The 24,522-nt window shown below is 44.7% G+C and overlaps 2 protein-coding genes across 2 annotated transcripts in view; both read right to left on the bottom strand.

Annotated features, from left to right (window-relative positions):
- Window positions 1-614: 614 nt before the first annotated feature.
- Window positions 615-16,181, bottom strand: PPEF2 (protein phosphatase, EF-hand calcium binding domain 2). Its single transcript, XM_010295470.1, has 16 exons — window positions 16,121-16,181; window positions 12,409-12,536; window positions 11,401-11,458; window positions 10,054-10,229; window positions 8,900-9,014; window positions 7,914-7,960; window positions 7,310-7,476; window positions 7,188-7,224; window positions 6,947-7,096; window positions 5,793-6,128; window positions 4,447-4,632; window positions 3,619-3,761; window positions 2,995-3,101; window positions 1,737-1,900; window positions 1,119-1,206; window positions 615-876 (listed from the first exon to the last, which is right to left on the bottom strand). The coding sequence occupies exons 1-16, from the start codon at window positions 16,179-16,181 to the stop codon at window positions 698-700; spliced, it is 2,142 nt and encodes a 713-aa protein (XP_010293772.1). The 3' UTR covers window positions 615-697.
- A 7,085-nt stretch (window positions 16,182-23,266) lies between these two features.
- Window positions 23,267-24,522, bottom strand: part of NAAA (N-acylethanolamine acid amidase) — an 11,833-nt gene continuing 10,577 nt past the window's right edge. Inside the window, exons 9-10 of the mRNA XM_010295459.1 lie at window positions 24,418-24,514; window positions 23,267-23,617 (exon numbers count right to left, since the gene is read on the bottom strand). Coding sequence (XP_010293761.1) covers window positions 24,439-24,514 — 76 coding nt within the window. The 3' untranslated portion in view covers window positions 23,267-23,617; window positions 24,418-24,438. The remainder of the gene's footprint in view (window positions 23,618-24,417; window positions 24,515-24,522) is intronic.

The raw sequence follows: 24,522 nt of genomic DNA on the forward strand, positions 1-24,522 counted from the left end.
CCAGTCCCCAAAATGAAATACAAGGTCACGTCCCTGAGATCCTACCTCGTACCAAGTACTGCAGAGCAGGTGCCTGCTACATGCATTGTAAAGGGTGCTTTTCCCTCAAGTTGCCTTTTTTTCCACCTTACAAAAGTCATTGAAAATAACTGCAACCACAGTCCATTGTTCTCTGCAGGAGGAGTTTGTTCAGTAGAAACAACTCAAACAGGGTGGAGGCAGAATAGTTTGTTCACTAGCAAAAAAAAAAAAAAGCTCTGCTGCTCAGACAGTTGACAAACGAGAGAAGCCATGAACAGCCCAGAACCAGCAATCTAGAAAAAACTGTTTATTGAAAGGAAAGCTATGCTCCAGCAGTTGCTTCCTTGATAAAACACTGTCTACAAGACGGACCTTAACTTCTGTTATACTACACTTGAATAGACCTGTACAAAATGATAAAGTAAGTTACATCTTCCTTTTGAGCAGGACTCTCTACTGAAAACACAGCTGCTTTTTAAAAATGGTCAGAATTGAAGGGCAGCTTATCTATTTTACTCATTACCTTTGCCAAACAGACCACAACTGTTAGCTGCAGGGGTCGCTGTTTTCAAGCAGTAAGTTCTACAGGTAACTGCCTGCCGTTAGGGAGGAAGCCGTCCCCCTGGCTTCGCAGAAAATCAAGGCATGGGACACAGCAGCCCTCAGCAGTTTCTCACTACTGTGACTGCTTGACAAGGCGGAAGGCTTCTAGGAACTCGTTAAAGTCGATGTTTCCATCCTTATTGAAATCAATGCTGCGAACCAAATCCTTGATGCCATCATCCGTGAGTTCAATGTTCATGTGGGAGCTGAAAAGCTTCCAGGTTTGGTGGAATTCCTCAAATGAGATAAGACCTGTGGAGAAGGAAGGCACAGCCACCTCAGCGCAAGGTCACTGCTGCTGTCAATCCCCGTGCAGCAGGCAAGGCGGGACCCTGGCTCAGGTGTGATCTCTCATGTGACCCCTGCTGCCCACATGCCCTGAAGGAAAGAACGGAATCACTTGTAATCTACATTTCATGTGCTGCAACTAAAGGGACCCCAAAAGTAGAATGGCACGCAATGCAGTGATCAACACCCCCTGCACACCTACTTACCTGAATGGTCTCGGTCTATGATCCTGAATATGGTCTCCAAGTTGGATCTGTTCCGATAAATGACTTCCAGCAAGCTCGACTGGATGTGCTGAAAGACAACATGGTCACCCTCCTTCTACCCTTATGACAGCTCTCTGCTTTCTCTGAGCAGTTACTGCAGACCTTCCCATACATAAAAATGTTTACCGCTCTCAAGAGTTTACCAGCAGTGCACTTTGCAACGTGTGTACCTTGTGAAACCTGTCACTTCCAAACAGAACTTTTCCGGGCTAACAGAGAAGATGGTGACTTGGGCTACATTTTTTAATGATTGCAGAGCTGGTTTTGCTGCGTGTAATTAAGAAACTGTGACTCAAAGAAGGGAATATAGTTTTCCTTCTCAAAAGCCTGCATCCAAAACTACCTCTAGGTTTTCATTTCACGTGCATCATCTATTTCTACAGTGGACTGAATGCCTCTGGACTATCTAAATTCATGCAAGCTTTTCCATCGACTTCAGTAGACTTTGGCTTATACAGGAACCCTCTGCTCTCCTTTTGCACCATACTTGGTTCCACATGCTGAGGATCGGGTGAGCTGCTTTGCATCATGATTCGATGGAAGCGGGGGAGTCCTTACCTCTTGGCTCCGCTGCTCCATGGCCAAGTCGTCGAGCCAGGACTTATATTCCAGCATGCCGTCCGCCGTGCTGTGCAGCAGCTGCGGTCTCAGCATTCGCCAGGGCAGTCCCAGGTGCAAGACTGACTCCACTGCTGTCGCCCAGTTGCTCAGCGTGATCCTTCCTGTAAGGAAAAAAGAGAGCCATGGAGACCTCTGAGAGATGGACAGCTGAAAGCACACAGAGGCAAAGAAAAAAGCCTGGAGCGGTAACGCATACCCAGTCTACCCTGCTGCTGACAGCAACAGCTTTATTTCTCTGTTGGGTGGCACACTAGAGCACCTTGGTGCAGGAAAAAACACTGCATGGCTGTACCGTCAACAGCCACAGCAGGCGCAAGTGCACTTGCTGCTCCCCCGAGCCTCAGCAAGCTTTTGAACGTTGCAACAAATCAGGACCATGGAGCTGCAAACATCCAAACAAGTGGAAGACACTAACTTCGGATATTTCATCATAAACTTGTGACCTGTAGCCAGGGTCACCCTGAAGATTGTGGCCTACGCAACTGCACTAGTACTTCTGCAGTGACCCAGAAAGAGGGAAAAGCCCCTGGTTTAACAGCTGCTCTAACAGCTGAACTGGACTTTTGCGAACCATTTTGCTGCCAGGGAAGAAAGCAGTTCTGCCAAACGCTGTGTCCCTTTTCTTCCTCGGGCCACAAATGGGCAGATCTCAGCAGCACATCTTGGTCGGTGCAGCAGCAGAGCACTACTGTCAGCCAGAGAATTATCAACTCTCAGCTCCTTCCTTAAGGCTCTGACAGAGGCAGCTGTCACAGAGGATATCCCTCACTTGCCTCTTCCCGGTGATTTTAGCCTCCAGGGATGAAACGGCTGTAGAGACCACCCAGCCTGTCCCAACTGACACGTGACAGACATGTTCCAGGTGGTCTTTCCCAATGCTTCATCAATACTCCCTATTCCAAAGGGTTCTCCTAGTACCAAGCCTAAATTGCTACACATTAGGCTTGTCGCCTCTTGCTTCTCCGACACTCCCTTCATTGTAATGCCACTCTGGGGCATTAACAGTTTCCCGACAGAGACACTGAATAACAGCACATGGGACCAACGCTCTAGCAAGGTCAGACACAGCCTCCCACTCTAACAGTCGCTGACAACTATCAGCGAGGAGTCTCCCGACCAGCCACACGCTCAACTTAGCTGCTTCAATCCTGTCCTACCACGGAATTAACGTGAGTGTCCCTCGGCTCAGATTTACCCGTATCGTCCTTATCGTAGGCCTTGAACGCGCTAATGAGGGCCGAGGTGTGAGCAAAGAGCTTTTCCCGCAAGGCTTGAAAGGCTGACTCCTCTACTCTGCTGATCCTGGAGGACGCAGAAAAGAGAGAAGCACATTAAGGACTTGCCACGAAGCACAAGAGAAGCTGCGCCTTCCCTATCCTCTGGCCTGTCCATGGACTGCCCAGACCCTCGCACAACTGCTCTGCACAGCTACAGCTGCATCTCAGTGCTCCTGACAGGGCGCTGCGTGCTTGGAGCACAGTTCCCCGCAGCTGATGCAGTAAATTCCTGCATCAATTTGTGAAGTAACAAAGCAGAAGGGAACCTCAGCAAGGGTCAAATGTTAAAACTTGACTTTGAAAAGAGGAGCTGGAAAATCAGCAGTCTGTAAAAAAAGAGTCCGCGTCTGATCTTGGAATGCTCCCTCCTTAACCCTTGAGCCTCCCTCAGTAATTTCTGCACAAGCCTTGAATCCTCCTCTACTGCTATTATTTAGTAAATGAAGCTGTGAAAGTTCAGGAGTCAAACTGTCTTAAAGCTCCCAAAGTGTTCCCTTTCGGAATTTTGCCTTGGTGAATACAGAGCAACCGGAAAGCCTTGCCTTTGGGTCATAGTGAGAGTATGGGCTGTCTTGTTCGCTTGGTACTGAACAAAATGTGGGACGAGGTCCGGTCCCAGCTTCACATAGGCTCCCCTGTTGCTGCCAATCTCATAGTAGTTTGAGGCTGAAAATATGGTCAGCACCTAAGCCCCAAAAAAGAGAGGCATTTACAGTCAGTACATACATCCTCTATTGTATATACATGTATCAGTGAAAACAACACAACTGATCCCATCTGGAGTCAGCACACTGTGAAAGCACCATGTTTTACGTGGAGAAGGAAGAGCGAGGTGGCGGCTGGCCTGGAAGCTGTACAGGTGTGAGTTCCTCGAGGGCGGCGCTGGTCTCACGTGGATCTGGCCACACGCTGGGCTTCTGCGATTTCGCTGTGCTCTCCCGACAAATTCTGCTCTCCACTGCAGTGAGCAGAGTCAAAAGTGCCGCTGGTGAAATCACTGAAGTGACCGTGAACCTTCGAGAGCAAAACTTTGCGGCAGCAGCTTAGTAACACCCTTTTGTATGTGATTTTCAGAAACAGCTGCATTAAGTGGGGGCAATGGCACAAAAGGGTTCAGATCTTTTCTCAGCTACCACGCGCGAGGACGTGCTTTGCCTGCACAACAGATGCACCCAACAGCATAGCTGGCTCCAGACTGTCCTGACCTAAGACCTCAGCTGGGAACACACTTCAGTAACTCACAATAGAATTTTGTGTGTACTTAACAAAGCCCCATTGGGAGAAATGCAGAGCTGAGACAAGCCATCACAGAAACCCCACCCTAGCAGGATGGAAACACAAGTATCAGCCTCGCCACCTCCCTCACCGACCTTCCGGTTGTGACAGAACTCGTAGCCCTCTTGCTTGCACTCGTGGGAGCGGATGAGGAACTGCAAGTTGTACTTCTCAAGGATCTTCCCTGTCACGTCAGGCCCAAAGTAGCAGCCACCACCTCGCACTGTATTTGCTCTGCAGCCCTCCTGAGGCATGGGGTCACTCCAGAGAATGTCTAGGATCTGAAAGGATTGGATAAGTTAAGTTCACTGAATAAAGTCTACCCCGCAGATACCACCCATCAAAGTTTACTAAGCAAATACAGCTCGCTCTCTGAATCACTCCCTGCACTGCTGCTATTACCATAGTGCAGGGAAACAGAGATGTTTCCTGCATCGCAGCTGAACCACCGTACTGCTCCATGGGACTGTCACAGACCTGGTCCACCACAGAGGTGACAATATTGTTGGCCTGCATGCTCAGAGTGCCTGGGGGAAGAGGGGTGTCCATAAATCAGGATAACAAGCTTTCCCTTCCTTCCCAAAACACAGGGCAAGAACACCCAGCAGATCCTGAGGCCATGAGCAGACTTAGTAGTAAACTCCTTTGCTCTCTAGCCAGGACAGTCCGCAGCCTCTAGAAGTGTAAGTAAATGCTGACTCAGTAACCACTATTTGGATTAAAGTTTAATCTCTTTAACCCTGACCTCAATATATAGCTTTATGCCGATAAGGTGTGCAATGCCAGGATGTTGTATGTAACATGAAGTAAGAAACAATGGTTTCAGAGTGCACAGAAGGGGCTTACAGACAGAGTGGTCTAACAAACGGGAAACCAAGTTCCCAGGCTCTGGCCTGCCTAGCAATCTACTCGCAGTGCAGTCCAGCTAAAACCACAAATTCAGTCTGCTCTTAGTACCCAAGATCACGACTCATTCGTCAGAAAATTACATGCTCGTTCATTACCTACAGAGCAGACTTCAGATACCCCACGTACGCAGTAAGCGACCCAACCACTGGGCTCTACAATCAATCAATCATCTTGTCTGTTATTTCTCTACGCTGCAGTGATACAAGAAAACCTGTCACCCCACTCTGTGCCTGAGGTCACATGCTCACAGTACAACCCTTCCTGACCACTTAGCGCTGAATGATCAACGCCGCGCTGTCTCGGGATACAGAGCAGTAGGTACAAAATAGCACAAACACCATTAGCCTGCCCGCTAGAACTTCAACACTGAGTTGCTCCTTAACTCCACTATACGAAGCAGCAAAAATCTCTCCGCAGAGAGCTATGTGCACTGACCCACATATTTTATACTGAAGATCCCTCATAACAGAGAACAAACGTGCAGGAGGCACTCACAGCCCACCGAGCTCAGGGCCCTGCTTAAACTAGTCACCTGCTTCCACTCCTCCTGGCGAGTCCAGCAAGGCCCATCCAAATCCGTCAAGGAGACCATGCTGGAATAGGTGAGCTCCTCTTCCTCCGACTCGCTGACATCCACCAGCCGGCGGCACCACTCGATTTGCTCCTGCACCGTCTGCCGGACCCACCTGGACAACTCCAGCCTGTTGGCCATGCTGGGAGCCTGGGCTGGCCGGGACTGTGGCAATAAACTGGGGGCTGCCCCATTCCCTGCTGGGTCAGCCTCTACTTTGCTCTCCCCATTTACTTCCTGTATTTCCACATTTCTCTTCGACTCCTTTCTTTTCTTCCCTCTTAATACAGAAATAAACTAAAATAGGTAAGAGAGAAAAGAGAGCTGGTCACACCGCTTGGAAGCCTACATCTCCAGCTGTAACATCTTCCACTGGCAGACTGTCAAGTGACCCAAGCCTCTGAGCCTCAGTTCCCTTTGCTGCCATCAAATATTGATTAATTGTGGAAGATTACTAGTGCCATCCTCTTGGACGTGCCATTCTTAGTTTACAGCTGCGGCCCCAACATCCATCCTGACTACACATCTCTCTCTTATTCATGGACTTACTTACTTTGCGCTGCTCAGGCATTTCACAAAACGTAGAGTATGGATTTAATCTGTGATGGGAACCAGATAGCAGAATGAGGGAAGGACTACTGACTGGTGCAAGTGCTTGTCATTACATTTGGAGAAGGGAAGTAGTATTTCTCAATGAGAAGGTGAGGCAGAGACAAGTTAAACGACTTATCAAAATCCGTCTGGATATCTGGGGGGAAAAACAGGCTAAGGAACTGTGGGACAAAGTCTCATCGTCACTGCGTTTTTACAGTCAGCACCAGCACATCTGTATTATTTTTTAATTATTAGCCCATTTTAATTAATTAGCACAATTACCCATGGCATTACCCACCACTTCCCTGACTACGATCCTTACATATTCTCTTCACACCTGCACGCACACTATTAAACCAAAGAGATCCACTCCAAGCCTGAACCTAAACAGAGTTTGTCTAGGAAGACCGTCCTTTAGATTTGTCTTGCCAAAGGCCAAGTTGACGTCTAGAAATAAGCTCCTCGCCACAATTCAGCACATACACTGTTGACTCTTGCAATACCTAGGAGATGAAACCTACTTTGTTCCTTTGAATTTTCTCAAGCATGTCCAGGTCAGTGGTGTCAGAGATGCCTCCGTGTATAATGAGGACTTTCTGATCAATCAGGGTGGCAAGGGGCAGCCAGCAGAAGACATTCTGAATCATCTTCAAGATTTTCTTCCCGTGCACCTAGGAGGACAGGTCAGAAAGGAAAAGACAAAGCATCAAGCCTTCAAAGTCCACATCTCATGTGGTAAAGGAGACAGAAACGTATGCGTACCTTGTATTTCTGCATTACTTCCTTGGTGAAACCGTAGCTTAAAGGAAGAGGAGAAAGGGAGTTCAGTGGGATTTTGCCGCGACACCCTTGACACCACTATCGGTCCCGCAGAGAACCCGTACCGTAAGTTGACCATGTGGTCCTCATGGTTCCCACGGTTGAGATGAACCTCCTTTGGATAGATCAGGAGGAAGGTAAAGAGGATGATGAGGATCTCAAGGGACTGTTTCCCTCTGTCTACGAAGTCCCCATTGAACACATAGGACTTGGAAGGGGAAGGAAGGCCATTCTGTAAAAGCAAGGAACAGGCAGATGTTACGAGAGAGGCTTCCCCATGATCTCCATATACCTCCCTGCGACAACCACACATTCTCTCACTCCTGTCCCAGGTTACCTTATACAATAGGTCCTGACTCTTATTTTTATCCTGCAGGCTCCCAGTGGCAAATACACTGAAAAGTGAAAGCTGGCAGTCAGGAAGAGTTGCCATTGGTATCTGCACTTACTTACAAGAATGTTCACAGGCACTTCCCAAATGTGCGTGTGTATCAGATTTCAAAGGCAGCAAGTAAGTAAGCTGCTGCTTTGTGAAGCCATTTAAAACCAATCAAATTGACCTGGAGAGTCACACATGAAGGGCCCAATTTTGCAAACACTTCTCAGCGTGACCCATGCGATACCTCTCGCAATGCCTGGCCAGTCTCCCTCTCCAAATACAGTGCCTACCTTATAGAATATGAGGAACAAGTCATCCAGCTGTCCGTGCAAGTCTCCTAACAGGCACAAAAAGACAAGTGTGTTTACCTTCAACTTAAAACGACACCAATAAATAACTTCCTATGAAATGTCTCCTCTATAAATTCATGACCACTGAAATATTTTGGGAAGATCAAGGTACAAGTTTCCTTACACTGAGCCAATGTGCCCGAAGGAAAAAGACATGATGTGAAGGCTTGAGCTGAAGCCTGAGAAGGACAGGAAAAAACCTACACCAGCTTCTGAAGACTCTGATTCAGAAGCTTTGTTCATTTCTCTCGTACAATGACACAACATGGCACAAGAAACTGTTTGACTTTGATCATTACATGGGAGAAAGTTTTGCATACAAAATAATAATCAAACTAAATTCTCATTTAACATGATATTGGAGAGAGAGGTTCACTTTTCAGAAGCTGACTGCACGCAAAATTCTGTGCTAAGTACATACTTTTCAGTAATATCTCAAAGTTTAAACATTAGTCCTAGAGTAGGAAAATACTGGTAAAAAGCTTTGTCTCCTTCAAGTTTTCTTGATAGGATGCAAAGATGTGTTAGTATTCTGGTTACGAATGCATCCGCTGTTGCTAATGAAGACTCGGCCAAAACAGCTCCAGGACTTGGTTGTTTAAATCATCCCAGGCCACCGACCAGGACAGCAAATGACAAAGAGTTTTGAGGCCCGTCCTCGACTGGGTGCAGTTTTTGTGGTTTAGTAAAACGACTCCGTGTTTGGGGTGACAGAACAAAGACAACCGTAGGGTAAACCCAGATATTTTAGACAGCCCCAGTTGCCTCTCAATGCCACACGCATTTCACTTTCAGACTGCATTCGCCTTCCACATTCAGTACAGAGAACAGCATCGTGCTCACGCTACCATTTTTTATCTTTCCCACCCCTTCCAAGGGAACGTTCTGCCCCAGAGACTGCGCAGTGCCCTCCCACCCAGACGTACCGCACACAGTGACCTCCTCACTGTAGCAGGTGGAGACATGACTGATGTTTGGCAGCTGCTTGAGATGCTTTCTGGTCTCGTGCAGAAGGGTTAAGACATAGCGAGCGTGGAGCTGCTACTAGGAGAAAGCGAAGGGATTAAAGCAGGAAATCAGCCGGAAATCTGAGCAGCAACAGCAGCTCTATCTGCAGAGGCCCTGAGGACCCTCCACGACAGCCTGGACAGCAGAAGCTGTCACCGGAATGACACTCGCTGCTGACCTATGGGCTTACAAACAACATGAGGCAAATAGTGGGAAATAGCAGGATGGAAGAGACTCACCCCAAGCAGCCCAGCCTCGGCATTGGCAAGGCTGGAAAGAGAACCCATAAGTCTTAACACACTGTGGTCGAGGCTATATCTGCTAGGCAACACCACCTCCTAGAGCAGCAGAAATTCCAGCCCGGTAGCACAGGTAAGAAGCTGCTCCTCTAGACCTTTCTTAGCCTTCTCCACATTAAGCCAGGCCCTGAGCTGCGATGTGTCTTGCAGAAGTATGTTCCCTTAAAGGCAGGGTGTAGGCATTTAATACTATTCAAGACACTAGAGACCTTTATTTTAGAAGCCTTTTGTTCAGAGAAGGGATGTTTTGACCTATTCTGCAGTTCAGCACCTTGACTGAGGGATGGCAGCAGAACACTGCAATTGTTAGTGCTGCTGAATTGGTACTGGACAGACTTCTTCACCAAAAAGCTCACATTTTACATGTTAAATATGAGTCAAAGTTGCATGGCGCAAAACATAATTTTAATCGGCTGTTTCCATCTGGGCCATATTATACTTTTTTACATATTAAGAAATTGCAACCAACAATGAGAGGATGTTTCAACATGGGCTCTTGTGGGGGTTTTTCCCTTTCAAAATGAAACTCGGGTTAATATTGGCACACAGCTATGGAAAGTTTTCATTTTTGTCAGGACTGCATTTTCAAAAAGGAAATAAGTTCCTGTGGCAGGGGGGAATACCTACCAGATCATTTCCATCCCCGTTTGCTTAACAGCCTGCAAACTCATGCTCCAGTCAGCTTAGCTTGTTAGGAAGTATGACACTAAATTATCTATCCTACACTCCTGTGTAGATAAAGGGGAAAGCGTGGTTCCTTTTGGGATCCTTACTTGTTTCTGTTTGAAAGCTTCCAGCAAGGCAGTCGCATGGTCAGGAAGGAGGGGGAAAGAGAGATGGGGTCCGGTGTAGGAGTCTGGCACCTCCATGGATTCATAGTCACAGTATTTTTCCAGCTCTGCCTCTTTGAAGCTTTCCCCACTTATGAACATGCGACTGATAAAATCCCCTGCATGGCAGATTGGTCGGTTTGATTGTTGTTGTTTTAAAAAGAAAAAAAGAGAGAAGAAAAACTTAAGTTGCCTCAATACACCATTCTAGCAATTTGCTAAATAAAAGCTGTTTGGTTCGGCTAGAGCTCACAAGCAATGGCAGCAGCGGAGGCTAGCTGCTAGTTTGACACCGCTACAGAATTTGCAGTAGGGAAAAGGCTGCAGGGAGAAGTTTCGCTGCGCTGTGTGTCAGGCAGTGCTGGCAGTGCACTGGTTTCTGCAAAACTCTGGTAGAGCCAGATGGACATCAGTTGCCATGGCTAACTGAAATCTTATTTTCAATGATATGCAGAAGCAACCTTTAGAATAAGGAACTGTCTCCTACGCCCCTCTGTTTTTTCTAAGCCTGCACCTACATTCACAGTATTGCACAAACTTGGTATAAATATGCTTTTTTTTTTTTATTGCTGTAACATCTCGGAACCCAACTCAAGGGACGGGACATTATTGTCCTGTTTTATGCAGACACTGAAAAAAAGCCTTCCTCAACAGAGCTTTGCTGTAAAATATGTGAGGTAGTTGTGAGAAGGAGGGTGGCAGTTTGAAAGGAAGGAGCAAGCACTTCAGCAGGTTATGGTCAGCAAAGTAAATAGTTAATTATGACGTGCTACTATCAGATTGCAGACCTAAGCTCATTAGCAAGTTCCCAGTGCTAAGAAACAACATGCAATGCTCTCTGCAGATTCAGGAAGATACTATATTGGTTCCCACAGCACTTCTCCCACCCCCATTATAAGCGAGACACTAAAATATAAATAAAGTAGAGACCATAGAGCACAGTTCCCTAAAGATGGATTCTCTCGCTTCAGAAATGGACTCTGCAAAGCCCTGGTTACTAGGGGTTGCTGAAAAAAAGGCAGATTTCTAATACTGCTCTTTTAGAAAACACACTGAGCTTTTATTCCTCCTTGCAGCTCCTAAGGAGCAGGAATTGCCCCAGATCCCTCACGCAGCTCTGGCAGTCTCCAGACAATTCACTCCCTATCCACATTCCTCACGCCATAGCTCTTCAGAGTCTCTTGGCCCCCTTTGCCATCCTGAAGGGCCAGCATTGGGCAACAAATCAATAGAGGGTGCAGCCTTCTGAGCTGCTGATGCCACATCTACAAAAGGCACAGAGAAACTTACTCTCTTTACTGCTGCTTGGCATGAAGCGGTCCATGAGGTAACTGAAGAAGTTGTGAAGCTGCAAGAAGAGAGAGTGCCCATCATCATTCACCATAGCATGAAATTCTGCAGAGTGGCAACCTAACACGATCTTCTTTCCAGAAGTAGTATCTATACCCTTATCACTTTCTCTGGCATGTACAACAAATCATACCATACCTTGTGATAATACCTTGTGATGAAGTCAGAAACGTAGCTTTGCCTTCAGCCATAAAGGCAGAAGTAGACCTATAAGCCCTCTCTCTCCCCACCTGACATCAAGGCAACCATGTAAGAGAATATTAATCAGAGTTAAAATATAATGAACCAACTAAGCTTGCCTGTTTTGTTGAGGCTCGGGAAAAGTCTTACAATGTTAAGTGGTCCTTAGGGCTTTCTTTCAAGTCTCATTGCTTAGGGTTTCATCAGATATAAGCAGGCAGGAAATCAACAGGCAAAAAAAGTGCCAGGAAACCCAGTCCTTGGCCCAGTGAAGCACTTACAGGGTTACCAGCCAGGAACGAGTGAGTCTGTGGCACAGAAAACACCCTCCTGTTTGAAAATTCAAGTAAGTGACCCTGCCTACCAGCATGGCAAAGAATGGCAGAGGGAAGAGAGAGCAGGCTCCAAAAAGAGGCAGAGAACTGTTTATTAAACAGACAAAAAAAAAAAACAAACCACAAACAACCAAAAAAAACCCCACCAAACCCACAAATAACAACCCTCTCTGAATTTAAAACAAAGCTCTGGAATTCTTGTCACAGAGATTACTCAGCTTCACTAATAAACAATGCTCTTTCCTCCCTTGACTGCTCCACTCTTAGCGACTCTGAGTCCCTGCAGGCCCTCAGGCAGAGACTGACTTCTCTCCATCTTGTGCACCCACACAAGAAGAAGTTGCCTGCTCCTGCATTAAAAATAGTTTGCCATTGGCTAGCTTCATCACAGAGGGATTGCATTCAAGCACATACTTTCTTCTTGGCACCTCACCTTGATCTGATCCTGCTCACAAGCATACTCGATGGATTGAAAGATTCTCCAGGTGCAACGTCGGCGCATTTCCAGCCGAGCAACGTAGCGCCGATACCACTGTTGGATCAAGACGGCTGCCTTGAAAGCTAGGGGACAAAAACGGAACCAACCTGCTGAGCTGCAGTGGCTGCAGGTGAGGTACCCCACTATTGCTCCTTTCCTGACCCTGAAAATTGAAGAGGGACCTTTCTTTGTCAGGAGCAAGTTTGCAGGAAAGGTGAAAAAACGCACTCCTTTTCACCATACTGCAAGAGGTTGATCTGACCCTGCCCGATCAGAGACCTCTGAAGCACTTCAAACCACTGCTTCTAGCTCCTCAGCACCAGTGTTAACAGCAACTTGTTAGGGCCTAAAGGTCCAAACACATTCTTTGCTATTAATAGACAATTTCCTCTCTTTCTGTCTACCTTAAGCATTTTCATGTCCATCTTATAGTCCAGGTAACTGGGGCTTCGGGAAACCGGAGATTTGACTGAGGCCACCCAAGTAGCTGGGGGAAAACAAGACACCGAGTTCCCTTCCAGAACCTTAAAAATAGGGGTTTTGTCTACCTTCTTTTAAGCCAAATACACACCTCAGCTTTTGCAGTTCTGGACACACTTCAAAAGGGATCTATTCTAGCATAAATGTTGACATACCATTCTCGTGGAATAAAATAAAGATAAAATTAAGACCCACAGTGAAAAGAGGGAGACAGATCTCTGGCACAGAAGGAACGAAATGCGAGGAATTTCCAGGTGCCTAGTCGCAGTTCAGTCCACAGCCAGCACTGGCACAAGGCTCTTCCCTCAAATGACAGCCATTTGCCCTGGTCTTTAAAACATAACCATTCCTCTCCACTTCCCCAATGCCAGTGGTTTCTATTAAAAGCTTATTTCAGATGGGGTTTCCCATTTCCTTTTTCAAGTTCTGCCACAAAACCTCTAGAAACAACTCCATCCTCCTTAAGCTGGTCTTGACGCCATTTGGACCGCTTGGTTACTTCACAGCACCTTGCCAACCAACTCTGCTGCTCGGCATCTCTCTTTTGTTTACGCTCTGCGTCCCTTCCTCTTCATTTCTGCAGCCCTGCCCTAGAGCCCTACATTTAAAACATTTTCTAGCAATGCTTCTCTGTGTCATCTTTAGCCGAGGACAGGAGGGCTGACCGCTCTATCTGCAGGCTGGCCCCAAAATCAAACGGAGATGACAGAGTCACAGAGTTAGCGCTGCTCCAGGAGTTCGTATTCCCTTGGCTTCTGGTTTATGAGAGCACTGCCACGTTCAGCAAAGCAAGGAGAGCCATGGGGTGTGGGGGGTGGAGAAGCTTTATAAAAAGAAGAAAATCCCCACACATGCCCCAAAGGCTGCTAAGTGCTGTGGAGAGACAGAGATGCCATTAATTCAATTACCTTGCATTAATTACATAACATAAACCACGCCCTTCATGTACTTCAGCAGAAACATTGACCTTTACCTAAATAAGATATCGTTACAGCTTATGTATTGAAAATAATAATAATTCTAAATTATGTTACTGTTACAGCTCTGGGAGCTTCAGAGCACAAAAAGGGAAGAGCTATTGCTGTTGTGCAGCTGGGGAGCCGAGTCATGGTGAAGTCATGGACGAGAAGGTAAGACTTTGGCTAGCCTTAATTCAAGAACAACTTATGTATTCTTTGCCTGAGCCATATATCTTGTTGAGAAAATGCTTACTGATCTGCTGGGCTATGAAAAAATGAAAAAGGCTGTCTTCCTTTCCTGCAGTTTGGTGCTCCTGATGCTACCTCTTCAAGCCTCCTTTATAACAGACCCAACACTAGCTGCCTTATTCCCTGTAATTTGACTGGCATGTAACCAGAATCACAGTCACAATCGCTCTCTAAAATAAACAACTTCTAAATATTTTGTTTTCCCCTAACAGTGGGTAAATGTCCAATTACTGCGGTAAGTCAAATGTATTTCAACTGTATAGCGAGTAGAACTTCATAGTTGTGACTACAATCATATACCGATGAAAACTAGGTCCTTTGAAACATTAAACATAAAATCTGTGAAAGGCTCATTATCAAGCACACAGTGAGCATGCATACTACAATACACAGCGTTTTAAGCTCCATGTGGGCAAGACATTGTTTTTTTATGCTACTTTTGCAGAGACTGACCCTGCAACTGAAAAAGCTGGGTATTCTAATTTACTGGCTCACCTGGGTGGGTTTCATCTGGCAGTGTTTGTACTAGCTTAGAAAAAAATAATAAAAAAGGAAGAGAAAGGGATTTATCCACATTTTGTGTGGATCCAAGCAGTAAACTGAATCATACATCATTGTATAAGCTACTGAAAGCATGCCAAAGTGTCAGCACTCAAACTAAAAAACACCTATTCATGCTAGCAGTATATAGTTCACGCATCAGCTTACAGGGGGGGCCTGCACCCTCTCTGGGGTTCCCCATCCCCTTCCCCACTCAGGTGCAGGGCTGGTTTAACATAGCTCTGCTGACTACACTTTCCATCGGGAGCAGCCTCTGGGCCTTGTACAAGGGAGACAGGATGACACCTGGCACATTATACTTGGGTAAGTCCTAAGCAGCTCCACATCTGCAGGTCACCAGATCTGAAAGGTTTTGAGAACCAGATGCAAGAAATGCAGAGAGGTTTTACTGCCATGGGAAAACGTTGATGGGAATGCAGAGTTTCAAGTAAGTAATTAGTTTCATGTTACACTTGTTTGCTATAGACAAGCCTTTATTCTAAAATAGCCCTGAACTTGTTGGGAAAGTCCATGGTTCTCTGGTGCTATAGGCAACAGAGCGGTCTACCTTAAATAAAAGGTGGAGTTTTTCAACAAAGAAAAATTACAAACAAAAAAGACACTGAGTCACAACGGTATCCCCTCTTCATTTCTAAAGGCAATCACTTTTTCCCTTTCAAAGCACTTGCAAACAGTTTGCACCATACTGCTGTTCTGCCAGTGCTAATGACTGAATGAGTCAACGAAGTGATCCATCTCTTTATTTTTTACACTTCCTTATGTGTAAAGTCTCGCACACGTTTATGAGTTTGTTCCACAGCAGACACCCAGAAAACTGATACTATTATACAGAGGGTTTCATAAAAATTAATCATTAGTGCTTGGAGAGCCGTTTAAAAAAATCTAGATCTTTAGCAGAGATTAAGAGTGTTGCGCTGATGTAATTAGAAAAAAGGACACCTTTTGCTTTTCAGCTTTTCTTAGCCACACCCTCTTACCTTCGTTAGAGCCAGGTTTGTTTTGGCTTTGCTAATGCGTCTGCTTTATCAGTCCTGCACCGCTAACACAGTCTTTAAAAACGGAGTCCACCAGAAGCAGCAGGGTGATACCATCTATCTCACTGTCAGCACGTGACAACACACACATTAGCCAACAATTGATTAATTGCTAGTTCTGACAGAATTGCTTTTTGCTGCTTTATTTCTGCTCAGGTTCTGGTTGATTTTAATCTAAACTTGGTCTAAATAGCTGTTATTTTCTCAAGCCTATTGGTCATCTGCCTGGCAGCTGAAACTCCTTCTCACAGGATACTGAAAGACATAACCTCACCTCAGTACTATCAAAAAAAGCAACTCAGAAAAGAAACACGTCCACTGCAACCTCCCAACGGCACGTGCAGGAGCAGATAGGAAAAGATTACTTTTCAAAGAATCACTCACCATTTTCAGACTTCTGCAGAGAGTACTTGTAGTTGGCGTTTACAGAACTACCAGATCCCATGTTCTGGAACCAACGCTCCTAGAACGTTGCAGACTGGCCCAGTATCACCAAAACCACAAAAGAGATGCAGGAAAGGCCATTCGGTCAGAGTCAAAACAGCTGCAACATGTCCCACAGTGCCGAGAATCTATAATTAAATATATTAACACTTATAAAAAGCAATGAGCAGGCGGCCTGTCTTGTGCCCAAGTACATCTTCCACTAGTAGCTTTTTCCAGCTACTTTGTTGTCTTCTAGGCCATCTGAGATGAGGATTTCTGCCTTCCTGTTTCAAATTTCAGGTCAGCTGTATGAATAAGAATCGTTTCAGCACCTTTCCTAATTGTATAAAAATAGCAGGGATTGCCTATCTGGGTACTGTTATGGTATATGTCTACGGTATAGTAGATGTATAAATGGGACATTCCTGTATTCTCACAATGCTTCACATGCCTAATTTCAGGCTCTTAAACTATTTGCAATATGGCAGTCTTTGACCTGAACCTTCGTTTCAGACGCTACAATAAAATAATCTTGATTGAGCTCTGAGAGCAGACTACATCTCCAAATCTTCACGCTGCCTCCTCACTTCCTCACGCACAGCTGAAGCACCTGGATGAAGGTGCTGAAATACTACGCGTGACTGCATGTGAGAGGCAGTAGTACACTGTATAGAGGAAAAAAAAAGTTTTATAGTTCCTGACCAGCAATGAAAAAGTCAGTAAGTTGATTCGTTAACAATCAGTATGTGCAGACAAATATTCATGCATATAGCCATCTGTGAAGAGTAACTTTCATTATGAGGGATGAACACACAGATGGTATTTAAATCTATTTGCAGTACCACAGCTAGAGGGGAGGTAAGTCTAAAATAACGATTAGCTATCATAAGAAAATAATCAGCTTTGTTAAACACTGCTTTCCTTCACCTCGTGGGTCTGCTTAAGTGTGAGAACATGTTATACCATCACTTGCTCAGATCCTAGCCAGTGTAAAAGGACAGGACAGCCAGACTTTTGTAACCTCACTACTGCGGAAAGCTCTTGTCAGAGCAAACAAGCTTAGGTCGAATTCTGAAATCTCTCACTTTGAGGACAACCAGAATGTCATTCACAGTCAGACATGTTTCCTCTGGAAAAAAAAAAAAAAATCAATCATGCACTACTGCCAAAGCGGCCGCAGACTGTATTGCATAAGTATTATACAGGTTTTCATTCTAACCCGGAACTGGGCGGGGAGAAAGCTGAGAAAGGGAGGGAAAGAAAGAAACGCCTATAAAAATGTTAAGCCTGGTGCTAGCGGGAGACCACAGCTCAAAGGCTTTTGAAGGGTCAAGACAGTGTGACTACAGGAGCACTTCTCCCCAGCAGAGGGAAGAGTCCTTCTCCTTTTCTCCCTTCCCAAAATCCTTTTGCCTCCTTCAATCTCTTCCCACCTGACCCTCATGTTTCCTCTCCAGACAGCTACGGATCTGCACAAACGCCAATTGAAGGAACACATCCGGTGATGATAAGGTGCATGTGTGCAGTGTTTGCTCGGGAGGATGAGCCATGCTAGGCAACATTTCAGCATGGAGAGTTTCAAAGGCAGATGAAGTGCTGAAATTCTCTACCTTGCCCAGGATGCCGAATTGCACAATGGCATCTTCACGCTAGCTGGGTGATGCAACAGGAGGATACGCAGCAATGCTCTCAACAAAATACCAATCGCTCCAGTTTTCACTCTAACAACATTATTTCCTATCAGTGTCAAAAATGGCCTGAAATCACTGCTGAGTTATGCCCAATTATATCTGGTGCTTTATGGCCTTTGTGCTTAAATAATGCAAGTACTCTGACAACTTTTCAGGTTATTAACTAATCAAACGGACAATTGCACACAAAAAACAGAATCTCATTTAGGGCTCTTATTTGTAACCTCCTGTACAAGGCAAATTGCATTTCAGGGAAAACAAATTTTCAAGCTCAGATTTTCTGAGTATAGACTTTCTGAGTATAGACTTATAACTCCCATTTGGCTATCCAAAGAAAAAATTTCTTTTCAAAGACACAGATCTGAAGATTTCAGCAAGTATTCGCTATCCAGAGAAGCAAGGATGCAAATGATTCACTCTGTTATCAGGAGCTTGCTTTGGAAAGAATCACCCCCAAGCACCTCCGCTTACTTATACTTCTGGTATAACCCGGCAGAGCAGTGTGAAACAGCATGACACAGGTTCCTTTCAGATTAAATGGCACCAGAAGACACACTCCATCTACTAATGGGATTTCAGTCCACAGGACCAGATTCAAGCCGGTCCCAAAAAGAAACCTGAAACATGGTTCATGTAGACAACTGTTCCTTCACACTGGAGGTCAAGCACAGCCTGCGTGCCTAGATGTATCTTCAGTGCTGCTTAGGAACGTGACTGTACCAGCTTCAAGGAAGACGGAAGCTTCAGCTTTTTGGAAGATGTGAGATGCCTGTAAAGACACCCTTAAAAATGCAAACATGAGGAAAAAAATCCTCTTTGACTATTTAGAACACTTCCAGATCACTTTTTAAATATAGAGAACAAATCTGAAGTAAGCGCTTAAGTACAGATGTAGGTACTTTGCTTGCTTAGGAGGCGTTCAGGGGTACCACCTGTCTGTTTTGATAACATGTGACCTTGGCTCTGAGATCACCTTTGGAGACACAGAATAAAACTTTTCCTCATTTCCCTCCTTCCCTGCAAAACAAAGAAGCATTTGCTACTTGGACAGCCCTACTTTAAACACAGATTTTGGCCATCCATACCGAGGGATGGTCTAGTATTAGTGTGCCCTAGGTGCACGTGCAGAGGGCAAGCACAGGCAACAGCACCTACCTTTTTATCTTTTCGTGAACAGTCTTGTCAACGAGTCTGTCCCAAGCGATTCCTGGAGCTGCAATTTTGCCACTTCGTCCACTTTCTTATCCTCAGATTTTTCTGAGTGCCACAGCCTAAGTAAAGGAGTGCACAGCAGTAAACCAGAGATTCCAATGGAATTAAACCTGTTTCGAAGGTGGGAGGAGTGAGGAAGAAATAGAGCCACTCCAGCTGCTCAGCACCTCTCAGTGATGTGCACCCCTCCCCTTCCTAAAATCCTGCATCCCAGAAAAGGAAGAGGAACAGAGACCCATAAAGATATGGGCTGGAAGACTTGAAGAAGTTGAACAGTGGCATCACCTCAAATACAGGTTGTATTAAATAACCAGAGGAGACAAAATGATGCAGCTAGAAAACAGCCGGCTACCGACTGCTCCTTTCTCATCTTGCTCTTGGCCACCATTCCCCTCCTGCAGAGTTCTTTACGCTTTCTCCGGTGCATCTAGAAGGCCTCTGAAACAGGCTTTCCTCACGCCTTCTGAAAAGCTGCAATACATTCATATGGGGCTCTCCCCTGGTACACACCACTGCATAGAGCATCTGCTAGCAAACACGCCTGCTAAGTAAAGCAAAGTGATAAAACCCGCTGTACGCACTTACACTGGGGCAGAACTAAACCACCACCAAAAAAAGCATGGGTCAGGAGCCACACACAGACGTAGAAAACTAACAGAACGACAGAGTTCAGTGCCTCAGTAGAAGACAGCAGACATGTACAGAAGATACACATTCCCTGTTCACCGAAGTTAGCGTTCTAAAGGCAGGAGAAACGTTATAGCCGCACTCCACGCATACCTCCTAAGCCAACAGATAATCTACTCGTTTTTGCGACGCTTAAAACACAAGCCGCCGATGCGTTTAATTCTACCCTACAATACCACGTAAAACTCATTAAAGGAAAACTTGCACAAATCCATTTGTGTCAAGCATCCCGAAACAAGAACAACAAAAGCCTAATTAAATTTCCTGGCTTGCCATCAATATTATTTTAACTCCTTCAAAACCAAAGCAAGTGACAGCATTTTGAATCAAATCCTACACACTTTGTCGCATGCCTGATCTTGTCCACATCGCAGATCTGTGCAGAATTTAGTGTTCCACTCGTGTGAATTGAAGGCTTCCTGCAAGGAACACCGAAGTTCAGGCGAAGCCAACTCCAACAGGGCTCCTAGCAAAGGTGACACGCTTCACGTATCACATGCACAACTGAATCCCCCCTAACCTAACAATTTTATAGACATTTGAACAACTGAGAGAAGAGGTGAGCAGAACATGGAAGGCAACGAGAGGATACAGCAGACTTACTGAAAGCTTAATAGGAAAAACACTGAAAGAGATGTTGGAGGGAAACAGAAATTTTAAGTTCTGCTAGAAGAAAACACAGCAATAGTTTGTTTAAGAGCTATAGATGAAGTAAAAAAAAAAAAAATCAAATACTTCTCCCAAGAATAAAAATGCTAGCTAGCACTAAGAAAAGTGATGATCCTGCCTTGCCCTCCTGGAATAAATACCTGTGTATGCCCCACGTGTACATCAGACTCAGCACATCTCGTAGCTGGAAACGAGATGGTGAGGCTTCTTTTATTTTACACATGCACTGAGCTCTGCACCTGCACAGTTAACTGCCGTGCCAGAAAGGAGAATTTCAAATAGAAAACTCCCAACTGCAGTTTTATACAGCTTGACATATAAAAACGATATTTCACCTCAAACTGTGGGTGCCGAGTAACTATTTCTGAACACGAAACATTGTTATAGAGAAATAAAAAGAAAAATGCAACTTACCTTGCCACCAATGTCTAACGTATGGATTTACTAAGATAAACACAATAGGAGCTTGCCACTTGTTAAATTTTTGTTTCTATTTGGTACCCAAAGTGATCAATAATCTCTGAAGTGATTTGTTTGATTACAGATTCAGAAACTCCTCCTCAAAATCTCAGTATTAATCAAGAAAGCGGTTCCCTTGGGCACGCAGCAGAAGTGCCGTGTCTTTCAGCACCTGCAGTATAGAACGCGTGTGCCGTTCTGCAACAAGCGCAGACCCTTCGCTTTATTTACTGCCCGGTTGTTTTGAGCAGCCTTAAGAATCCTCTCCCATGTGATACTTAAGAAAGGCTACAGATGTGAAATGGATTAGGATTACAGAGGGAGATTACGAATGACAAATACCGTATGTTGGCCCCTCTCATCTTAAGAGGCAGCTCTCACACACTTTCAAGTTGCCTTTTGCTAAATGCAAACTTCTGCAGGAAAAAAAATTAAAGGTTTCACCCATTCCCTATGCTGGGATGAAAAAGTCTTTGGGCGTTGTAGCTAGGGAATCTGTACTGCAGAAATGACAGGAGGGAAGAAGCAAGGATAATGTATTTAACTTAGTTCTATTTAATTACTTCATAGTTCTAACTGATGAATCTGCCCGGGCTTGAGAAAGCAGAAAAGCTATTTTGACTTCCCAGTCTCTAAAAAGTGGACACACAAAGGAGATGAAATCTCAAACAGAAGAACGATCAGCAAGCAATTAGATAACCACAAACGATCCTGCATTTTTTGAAAACCAGAGAAGATCACACAAAACACCCAAACCCTCCGAAACTCATCAGCGCTACATTTTAATGTTTCCAGCATTAAGATGGTTTTATTTAAAGCATTAACAGTCCCGTCGCTCTGCGTTTTTATCAAATTTCAATTCTTACGCAAAAGCAGCTCAACACATTTCACAGGTTAAATCATCCAGTTTGTAAGACATGTAATTTACCACTTTCTTAGTGTTTATATTTTTAGTTTGTCATTAAACTAAGACCAGAAAGTTATGTATCCTTTTGGTTAGCAAAAAAAGTATTCAAGTTGGCTTAAAGGCTTTATTTTGTTGGCAATCAGGATACCTGAACCTTTTCAGATGGACGAAATGCAAGGCTTTCTTTAAGAAAAAAAAAATAAAAGAAAAAAAGCAGAATAAAATAAAATGAGACTTCTTCAAATCTAGCTTCCTTTCTTGTTGAAACATCCGGAAACCCCACATTTCCATCATCTGCTCTGTGGCTGGGCTTAGGCAAGTTCTGAAGAACAGGTGAGACACAAACACAACAGGAGCAGACAATTGTTTCCTGCATATTCATGGACACCAAATATTTATACACTCCAGATCCATTTGTACACATTGAAACAAACACATTTGATTAAATTTGTATACCACAGAGAATCTGGGCATACCACTGCCAGCAGATAATCAGCCTAACACTGCTGAGGTGAAGGAGAGACTATGCCAAGTTACACCTGTGAGGATCCTCTTGTCTTGACTTGTGGGTGGCTGTTACATAAAGATAACCTGCTGAGATCAGGAGTCAGTGCCTGCTCTGCCAAGTAAAGTGATGTCATTCTGAAATCTCAAAGATAGCTTGACTGCTGTTGTTTACATCTTCCTGCAGGAACTCTGTTTTTCAAATTTCTCATTCCGGCATATGACTGCTAACACCATTGTACAAACGGGGTCAAGGCAAAGCCTGCAGCGCATTTATCCAGGCAGCAGTAGAGGATGCAGGTAAGTAGGTTACGACACTCAGCCGGACTCAGCGCAAGGAGATAAAGGGCCCACATCTCCAGAAAGCTCTCTCGGGAACAGTTTGCATAACCGGTGCACAAATACTGGAGGTGACATTGCACATATCTGGAAATGGTGCTCCGACCTCACGCTCCTATCACTCCTTCTTCTCTTGGGTAAAATTCTCACTGGCATTATCAGGGATTTTGTCCAGTGAAGAATGGGACCTCTAAGCTTTACGGGAAGGGATCCACAGATCTTGACTCTAAATCCTTCCGTGTTTCTGGGCTGCCCCCAAGGAGTGCCCGAATTCAGTAAGCGGTCACAGCACAACCTGACAAACAAAAAAAAACCCCACCCCTCTGCACTATAGAAATTAGTTGTAAACTTTCTATCAAAGGCCACTTAGAAATCTAGAAAAGGCAAACCACCCTTTTTCTAACCTCACTGCTATACCACCACAAGCTTCTCTCAACTGTTGGGGGGAAAAGTCTGTATTATCACACCTCCTATAACAGCTCCTGGTTTCTGATGAATAAAATCACCATGGTCTACAGCTGTGCATGCAGCTGACTGCTGCAGCTGACCCTGCTAGGCTCAAGATCACAAGCTCCTCACAGATCAGGGAAAAGGATGATGACATTAGGACTAAAACTACAGGTTTTCATAAATCAAGCGATCAGCTGCAGATTGTTATTTTATTATATTCACACCTATGGGCCATGAAAAATATATTAAAATTTTTATTTATTAGTCAGCACATAAGTACATTCAAGTTACACAACTCTTTCCAAAAATGGTAAAAGCAATTTTTAGCCACCAACATCTGCTAGAACATCAATGTGATTACAATAAAATCAATCAAACCTCCATTACAGTTCATTAACAGTATCATCTGCAACACTTCAAAGAATTAACAAGTCATTATTTAATTAATAAGCCAAAACAACTGTAACACTTGTGAAAGTGACTTTAAAAGCATATGCCGGTCTTGGAAAGCTTCAGCTTTTCACTCAATTTTGCCTGCTGAAATAAAAAGATAGATAAATAAGAGAGCACAGTTTTGTATGGAGTTAAGAAACAAACAAACTCTTCAGAATCTCTAGAAGAAAGGAGTTAACTCTGGCTAAAATCAAATGTCTAATATAACTGCTGCAAATACAATACTAATAATGGTTTAAAAAAATTATTCAAACTGGAATGCAGCTTCTTGTGCTCCTGCCAAGACCACGCAACCAGAATTTATTGGAATAGAAATCAACATAACTTAATATCTTTCCATCAACACATTAAAGCTACTGCGTGAGGCACCTTGTGAGTTCAAGCACTTAGACTTTTTCTGCGCATTCACAGGACAAAACGCTCCGAGGATGCTAATGTTCAGCCGCCTGTGAGGGGCTGTCGCAAATTCAGCTTGATCTTTCTCGGTGCCAAGTGCGCCAACCCCTCCTGCTGGGGTTCAGTTCACCCTGGCAGGGCTTCCTGTCACACTCAACCACCTGCAGGCACACGAGTGTAGTCGTGGGGGCTGGTAAAAATAACACCTAAAACGTTCAGAGAGGGAACCTCTACCCGTAGGTCGTGGCAACACCCACACTCTCCTCTGTGATAAAGCACTTCTCCTAAGATTATCTCCAAGAGTTTTGCAAGGAAAGTCAATACTTTATCTCTAAAACAACAAGGGAAGCTATTTACCCAAGGTCGACAATCAAACCAAGGGGAGAATAAGGAATTCAGACTAGGTCACCTGAGTGCCACTGCAGTGCTTTGTCCCTCAATGACTCTTCAGCTGAAATTTTTATTTCAGTACAAGTAGCTAGGAGTACCAGCATGCTACTTACACCTCTTCACTTGGCAGTTCTGATCCATGTCTGGTACTTATCTGGAAGTGCAGCACTCATTACTGTGGTATACACTGTGTTACTGGTAGG

This window comes from Phaethon lepturus, unplaced genomic scaffold (genome assembly GCF_000687285.1).
Source record: "Phaethon lepturus isolate BGI_N335 unplaced genomic scaffold, ASM68728v1 scaffold57360, whole genome shotgun sequence".
NCBI classification, from domain to species: domain Eukaryota; kingdom Metazoa; phylum Chordata; class Aves; order Phaethontiformes; family Phaethontidae; genus Phaethon; species Phaethon lepturus.